Source organism: Meleagris gallopavo, unplaced genomic scaffold, assembly GCF_000146605.3.
Source record: "Meleagris gallopavo isolate NT-WF06-2002-E0010 breed Aviagen turkey brand Nicholas breeding stock unplaced genomic scaffold, Turkey_5.1 ChrUn_random_7180001955843, whole genome shotgun sequence".
Taxonomy (NCBI): Eukaryota; Metazoa; Chordata; class Aves; order Galliformes; family Phasianidae; genus Meleagris; species Meleagris gallopavo.
The window spans coordinates 1-8,307 of record NW_011216505.1 but is presented as its reverse complement, the minus strand read 5'-3'; the positions used below and the strand labels follow the sequence as shown (position 1 = coordinate 8,307).

The following is an 8,307-nucleotide window of genomic DNA, read 5'->3' as shown; positions in this document are numbered from 1 at the left end:
GATTTTCCTCAACCCTTCTGCCTTTTTCTTCTCTCTCTCCATTCTCCTCCTGTCCTCTTACTCACCATGCTGTGCTCTGCTCGCTGCCACCAGCCACCAACCTGCAAGGGACACGGTCCTGGTCCCACACAGGGCCACCAACCCCCGTGGCACCACGTCCCCATTGTCACTCACCCAGGATGAGGGCCAGCGCCATTGTTGCCATGAGGCAGGAGCAGCTTGGGGACAGCGAGACTGCAGCTGGGACAGGGAGTGTCAGGATATACACTTTCTTTTCCCCTTGGGGACAGGATGCCATGACATCACCTCCTTGTGTGGTTTTTGTGGTTCCCATGTTGTGGTGGCCCACATGGAAACCGTTGGGATGCCCCACACACGCTGTCACTCCTCCCGTGTCTCACGCTGTCACAAAAAGGCTGCCAGTGTGTGTGTCCTCGCATGGGATGCCATGGGATGCCAAACTGCCTGTGGGTATCTAATGGGGATGTAATAAATAAAGGGGCAGACTTTGGGATTTGGTGTTCACGGAGGATGTTAAGGTGCTGGAGTGGCATAGGGAAGGGTTTGGGTGTTGCAGAGGAGCATTCCGCAAATTGGTTGGACTGGGAAGTGTTTGGAGTACAGCAGTGGGGATTTAAGGGTATTGGATTTGAGAGAATATGGGGAATGGGTGTTGGAACAGAACATCAGGGAGTCCCAACAAGGGGATTTGGGGTCATGTACCATAACAACGAGGCAGTGGTGGCGGAAGGGGCCATCAGCGGGGTTCCTCAAGAGCTCACCCTGGAGCAGACAAAGAGGTGCTGGGAGGCACTGGAGGCACCATGGGTCTGGGGCGGAAGGTTTGCAGCTTGCAGCTGAACATGTCAGACCCTCGCTGTGTCATTAAGAGAGCTGATAAGGAGTTTGCAAGCTGAACTGCAAGTCGAGCCAAAGGTGTGCTTGCAGGCAGACACAGCACAGTTGGCAGAACCATCTGCGTGAGGCTTATCATCAATCACAGATAGCAGCTGCTGACCTGGAGGGGGAGGATGTGGTGGCTGAGTGTGTCAGCCCAGCGATGGAACAGGAGCTAGGAAGTGGTCTGCTACTGCCCATGGCAGGAAATGGGAGATAGAAAATCAAGACGTGATGATAAAGCCGCCCCTCACATTCAGCCTTTCATTAAAACAGAACATCAAAAGGAGGATGGGCAACGCCTGGGGATGACCACAAAACAGACCTCCTTGCCATCGAGCTGGAAGGAATCTCGCTAGAGAAACTGATTCCAAATGTGTGTGGAGAGTCTCCTGAGGCAGTGGCGCTGGCACCGGGCTTAGTGAGGATGAGGAGCAAAGTTATTGCTGTCTGGGTGTCCTGCTGACTATGGAAGGAGAGCAAAGCTCTCTGTGGTCTCTGACTCAGAGGGCGGCACATTGGGCTGCACCGAGAGCAGCGTGACCAGCAGGTCGAGGGAGGTGATTCTGCCCCTCTGCTCTGCCCTCCTGGACCCCACCTGGAATACTGCCTCAATTTGGGCTCCCCAACCCCAGAAGGACATTGCGCTGCAGGAGCACGTCCAGAGGAGGGCCACCAAGACGACCAGAGGGCTGGAGCCCTATGGGGCAACGCTGCTAATAGGGAATGGATATTGGAAGTCAGAGGAACAAATGATAACTCAAGAGATGGAGATAAAAGTGATTTACTAGGCCAAAAAGCGAGACAGAAATAACAGCAGTGATAATATTAAGCACGGAAATGTTACAATTGCTCATCAGCCACCATCCTACACTCAAACCAGGACAGCAGGGGAAGCAGGGGGCACTTGGAGGGGCTACTGGTGATGTATAGGGGATGGAACGTGGGGGAGGGGAAACTATGGGGATGTATATAGAAGGGCTGGATGGGCACAGTTGTGAAGGTCTCACAAGGCTGGTGGTGGGGTTGAGGAGTGGACTGGGAAGAATCTGGGTTTCTAAAGGAATGGTGGTGGGGTTTTGAGGTGGATTTGGGGTTCTGATAAAATGTTAAGTTACGGGAGGGGGGATAAGGAAGGATTATGAGGTTAGAGATGAGGACTTAGCGGGATTGGGAAGGAATTTGGGATTCACCAGTGAGAATGTGGGGTGCCAGTGTGTGTTGGAATATCTGGGGGAGATCAGGAGGGGGTTGAGGCAAGGGATGAGCAAATGGGGATTTTGAGTGATTGGGAAGTATTTGTGGTGCACCAGTGAGAATTGGAGAGCGATAGAATTTGGGGATTTGGGGAGTCTGCAGGGTGAACAGAGCTCCATAGAGCCCCTAGCAGGAAATGTTCCCCTCAGTGCACCGTAACAACGAGGCACTGTGGGAGGCATCAGCAGAGTTCTCCAGCACCCATCTCAATGCAGACAGTGGGGTTTGGAGGTCACAGCTCAATATATGTCAGACCCTTCCTGTGGCTGAGGGGCATCTGAGCTACAAAAGGAAGAGTGGGGAGCCACCATGGGGGTCCTCAATCTGGTTGAGGTGGGGAAAACGTAATGCGCATAAAGTTTGCGTTTGTGTCCTTAAAAGATGAGTTCAGGGGGTTTGGTGTATGTATATTTGGGGTTCATCAAATGGGGATCTGCATGGGTGGTTTTTTGGCAGTCCCTTTAGTCTGTCTGGAGGTGCTCAGGATGCAGGGTTGGGAGTGCTGTGGGTAGCATAGATTGCATTTGGCATGGATCAGAATCTGGGGTTCTCTACAGATGTAGTTTGGGAGTGCCATTGCTAGGTTTGGTGTCTCCTTGGGATCTTTGGAGTGAATATTAGCATTTGTGGGTCCCCATGATGTAGATTTTGGGTTCCATAAATCTCGATTCTTACTGGGAGGTGCACATAATGTCAGGGTAACCACATGAACTGTGGGTCCGTTAGGGTTCACATGGGCAGGTAATAAGGTTCTGGTATGGGATTTGAGGGGGGAGTTTGGGACGGAGGGTCCCTGGTCCCAGACTGACCTGCAACTGCATGGCCTTGGGGATATGGGAGTAGGCACCTGCCTCCAAACGGAGAGTGGAGCTGGGTGGGAGTTACTGGGGTGTCCCGAGGTAGGTGGAGTGGGGATGGATAGAAGATGGAACCGACAGCAGGGGAGAGTAATGGGGATTTATAGAGGGTAGAAGAGAAGGTGGAGGAGACTTGAGGATATGTATATGGGATCAAAGCGCAGGCAGGAGGCATTTGGGATCAGAATCAGAGATGAAATCTATTTCACTTTTTCCCCTGCAGGGCTCCCATCTCTCCGTACCCAGAGGTTACGGGCACTGAGGACAAAGAAGACGCCGAGGCTGAAGACGAGGGCAGCAGCACAGACCCTCAAGACCGCCAGCACCAGGTTCCCATGGGACTCTCCCATTGGGTGCTGTGTGGTCTGGCTGTTTGGGTGTTCCCAGCTCCAGCCACCACCTGCATAGGAAGAGGATGCAGGGACACTGTCAAGCGTGGATGAAGCCGGGGACACCCAATTGTGGATCTCGGACCTACCTGGGAGGGCAGGTGTGGGTGTCACCTCCAGTGTCACACTTTCCCCAAGGGGGGAGGACAGAAAGGGGTAGCCCTTGGGGTGGTAGGAGCACCTATAGGTGCCGGTGTCAGCTGGAGTCACCCCAAAGAGGGTGAAGGTGGCCGTGCCCCCACCATCAGAGTCCTGCTGCTGGATAGGGGCCGAGTGCCCGTCTTTGTGCAGGAAGGTGGCCCCTTGGTACGAGTTCCTGCATCGGATGGTGATGTTGGCCCCCATCCCCACACGTCCCGTGGGGCTCACGGAAATGCCAGGTGGGGAGAAGCAGTGATCTGCATGATGGGAGAGAAAATGGATGGGACTTGGGCCTATGAGGACAGCTCAGGAATCCCTCGGACCCCAGTGCACTCACCTGTAACCACCAGCTCCACAGGGTCACTCTTCTCTGACGTCTCTGCTGGCTCAGACGCCCGGTACTGGCACCGATACGTCCCTGTGTGCACCCACTTTGTGACAGCAAAGGAGAACACGGCCATGTCCTGAACGTCGTACTTCTTCATGCAGGGGGTGAAACCTCCTTCCTGGCAGAGCTGGACCCAGGCAGCTGGCCGGGGCAGGTGGCAGCGCAGGGTGACATTGTCCCCCACTTCTATCCCCTGGCTGGGGTGCAGCGACAGGGAGGGTGGGGGCACTGGGACAGGGGACAGCAGTCAGCCTTGTCCCTGCACATCCTCTGATGCCCCTCTCATGGCCCCCTGACCACGCTGCCCTCCCTCTCTCCCCATTCTCCCCCTGTCCCCATACTCACATTGCTGTGCTCTGCTCGCAGCCACCAGCCACCAACCTGCAAGGGACACGGTCCTGGTCTCACACAGGGCCACCAACCCCCGTGGCACCACGTCCCCATTGTCACTCACCCAGGATGAGGGCCAGCGCCATTGGTGCCATGAGGCTGCAGCAGCTTGGGGACAGCGAGACTGCAGTGGGGACAGGGAGTGGCCGGAGATCCCCTTGCTAGATCCACGGATACAGGACTTGGCAACAGAACATGGATGTAGAGCTGGTGAAGCAGAGGGTGTTGTTTGTGGAGCTTTCGATGCTGCTCTGATAGCAACGCAGAAAAGTTGATGTGTTGTGGGCCGAAGGGAAGGAGGAACTGAGTCACCAAGAGAGGTGATAAGGAGTTTGCAATCTCAGCTATAAGTCAAGGGAAAGCAGTGGTTGCAAGCAGTGATAGCTCAGCACAGTTTGCAGAACCGTCTGCATGATGCTCCTGTGAGAGAGCGTCAAATACAGACAGCAGTTGGTGACTTGGAGGGGTGGATGTGGTGAAGGAGTGCAGCAGCCCAGGGTGGGAACGAGAGGGAGTTGTGAGGAATCAGCATCACGAGATGAGGATAAAGCTGCCCCTCGCCTTCTCCATCTCATTACCTCTGAACACCAACACGAGGATGAAGGACCCACCGGGATGATCACAAAGAGACCCCGTACAGCAGCACCGAGCTGGCCAAGCTGCAGGGAGAATCTGGCAGGGTGTGAGAGAACCTGAGAGCGAGTGTGCGTGGGGAGTGTCCTGATCAGGTGGTGCTGGCACTGGGCTTAGGGAGGATGAGGAGCAAGGGTGAGGAAAGGGCTGATTTGTTGTATTGTAAAAGTAGTTGAGCAGAAACAATGGGAAAGATGTGGGGTACCTCAAGCGTAACCCAAGGAGCCTGCTGATTGGTGCAAGGAGCCACATCCTAGAAAGTGAACGAGTTGAAGTCGGAATACTTCCTCAAACTACACCGGGGTCAGAAGCACACTGCAAGGAAGACAGACCACCGTCATCCCCATGAGCACCAGGATGACCACCAGGAGGCACCACACACGTGTAGAAGCATTAATTAGGGGTGGAGCTGAGGGCGCAGAATGGGTGTGGGATATTGTCATGAATACCTTGAGGCAACTGCAATAACCACCCCTTTCCTTGGAAATACTATGAATGTGCATGTGTTCATTTAATAGATATAGAAGCTTACGTGCTTACGTTGGGCAGGTTGGGAGGGGCTGCACCCCTGCATCCAGCATGTGTGTGCAGTGCTGAATAAACATACCTGCTTAAAACTTCCCTTTCCTCCCTTCCCCTTCCCCTTCCCCGTTTATATATTGAGCACATGTGATGCTGGACACACAAGTAATTCACACGAACACAAGCATGGGTGGGTTTGGGGCTGAGATTTGGGGTCTCCAGGGGTCAGACTCTGGAGAACGTGGGGGTGTTGGGGGCTTCATTACTCAGTTTGAGGGTGCCTGTGGGGTCTGGAGGTTGTTTAGGGCTTGGTGGGCACCAGGGTGTCTGGGAATTTAAATGTGGGTCTTAGGGAGCCCCCTTGGTACCCATTGGATGTTTTCCATGGGCTGAATTTGGGGGTGCACATAAAGTTGGACCAAGGCATATGGGGCTGGGGGTCTTGCAGATTCCCCATGGGCAGGGACTGGGGTTCCCGAGTTGAGTCTGGGGGCTCAAGGGCGGATTGGCTTTTGGGGTTGGCTGACACAGACACTGACCTGGAGCTGCTCAGCCTCTGGCCTTCTGGGGGGGTGCACCTGCATCAAACAGTGGAGGGGATAAATCTGAGTTCTATGGGGGGGCACCGAGGAACATTTGGGGTTTGTATAGGGGATGGATGGGGAAGCAGAAGACAATAGGTGGAATCTATAAGAGATGGAAGAAACGTAACCCGTTTCCCACCATGGCTCTCATCTCTCCACATCTGGCATCTGCGGGCAGTGAGGAGGAAGAAGACGATTGGGATGAGGATGAAGACAAGGGCAGCAGCACAGCCCCCCACCACTGCCACCACCGGGTTCCTGTCCGACTGCACCTCAGCACCTGTGGGGTCCAGGTGTAATCTGGGTGTCTCCATCCCAAGAAATCATCCCCATGGGGAGGGGATACAGTGTCACTGCCACCCATGGGTGATATTGGGGACGTGTAAATGGGGGACATGGACGTACCTGGGTGGGCAGGTGTGGGTGTCACGTCCACTGTCACGTTGTCCCCACGGGGTGAGGACAGTAAGGGGAAGTAGCCCTTGATGAGGTAGGAGCACCTGTAGGTGCCGGAATCAGCTGGGGTCACCCGAAAGAGGGTGAAGGTGGCCGTGCTCCCATCATCCGGGTCCCGGTGCTGGAGAGGGGCCGAGTGCCCATCCTTGTGCAGGAGGAAAGTGGCCCCATAATCCTTGTTCCAGCAGCGGATGGTGATGTTGGTCCTCATCCCCACGTGTCCCCAGGGCTCAGGGAAATGCTGGGTGGGGGGAAGCTGTGATCTGTGTTCATGAATGGGACAGTGGTGGGACGCAGCCATGTGGACACAGCACAGAGCCACCCGCTGTCCCCACTGTACTCACCTGTCAGCACCAAATGCACAGGGTCACTCTTCTCTGACGTCTTCAACTCCTTCAGCACCTGATACTGGCACCGGTACGTCCCTGCATGTTCCCAATTTGTGGTGATGTAGAAGTCAACCACAATCTGCATCTCATACTTGACCATGCAGGAAGTCAGACGCTGATCCTGGCAGAGCCAGACCCTGGTAGCCAGCTGGGGCAGGTGGCAGCGCAGGGTGACAGTGTCCCCCAGGGACACCCCTGACTGGGGTGCAGCGACAGGGAGGGTGGGGGCACTGGGACAGGGGACAGCAGTCAGCCTTGTCCCTGCACATCCTCCTCTGCCCCTCTGATGGCCCCCTGATTACCCTCCCCTCCCTCTCTCCCCATTCTCCTCCCCATCCCCATACTCACGTTGCTGTGCTCTGCTCACTGCCTCCAGCCACCAACCTGCAAGGGACACGGTCCTGGTCCCACACAGGGCCACCAACCCCCGTGGCACCGCGTCCCCATTGTCACTCACCTACAATGAGGCCCAGCGCTATTGTTGCCATGAGGCTGCAGCAGCTTGGGGACAGCGAGACTGCAGTGGGGACAGGGAGTGGCATTGAGCTGCTGTCAGTTCCCCTTTTGGGACAGGATGGTGTGATGTCACCTCCTGATGTGGCAATCACTGCCCAAATGGGAAGTGGCACTTTGGGGTCCCCAGCAGTGTGGCACACATGGAGCTGTGCAAACAGTCCCCGTTGGTTTGTCCTTTGCAGTTTGTCATCACTCGGGTGTCACACACTGTCCCAAAAGTTCTGCCAGCACGTGGCCCTGCACGTTGTCCCCCATAGGACGCCAAACACAGCACATGGCTCCCATGGGATGTCACACAAGGTCCCCAACACGTCCAGCCAGCTGTCACCATGCACTTTGGGTACCACACTGTGTCCCCACTGTGCTTTCCTCTGCCATCCCCACTGGGGACAGGATTGGGGACCTTTGGGGACACAGTGACACCCCACAGACATGGGACACACTACAAAGACTGACTACAAAGATTAGGGGCAGGGTTAGGGTTGTGGTAGGAATAGGATAGGAATAGAACTAGTGTTTCCGTAAGGATAGGGTTTGATTTAGGCTTAGGGTTAGTGTTAGGGTTATGGGTCTGAGGCTGATGGGGAAGGTGGTTTTGGGTTGTATGAGATCAAGAGCTGGGGATCTGGAATGGACAGTTCCACTCACGTTGACCCCATTGGGCTGAAGATGGACAACTCCCATTGTTTTGGGGTCAACGGATTCCAGCTTGGGGGATTTGAGTTGACCCAACATAACGGCATTGACACCGATGTCCCCAACACCACCGCTCCCAGTGGCACCAGGAATCCCAGTCTCAACATCTACAGCATCTCCAGCCCCAAGACTGACCTCAACATCCTCCACCCCTCCAATTCTCTGACTGCACAAACACAAACACACCCCACA

The 8,307-nt window shown here is 55.1% G+C and overlaps 2 protein-coding genes across 2 annotated transcripts; both read right to left on the bottom strand.

Annotated features, from left to right (window-relative positions):
* Positions 1–1,665: 1,665 nt before the first annotated feature.
* LOC100541291 (immunoglobulin superfamily member 1) lies at positions 1,666–4,305 on the bottom strand (the record flags this gene model as incomplete). Its single annotated transcript, XM_031557757.1, has 4 exons — positions 1,666–3,411; positions 3,490–3,798; positions 3,879–4,157; positions 4,275–4,305. Coding segments are annotated over 4 exons (819 nt in total), but the record flags the coding sequence as incomplete, so codon positions are not given.
* Positions 4,306–4,879: 574 nt separating this feature from the next.
* On the bottom strand, positions 4,880–7,425 carry LOC100541445 (immunoglobulin superfamily member 1-like). Its single transcript, XM_031557756.1, is given in 8 exon segments — positions 4,880–5,267; positions 6,014–6,052; positions 6,198–6,338; positions 6,464–6,733; positions 6,736–6,777; positions 6,859–6,939; positions 7,252–7,287; positions 7,361–7,425. Coding segments are annotated over 7 exon segments (630 nt in total). The 5' UTR covers positions 7,392–7,425; the 3' UTR covers positions 4,880–5,267; positions 6,014–6,023.
* Positions 7,426–8,307: the final 882 nt, after the last annotated feature.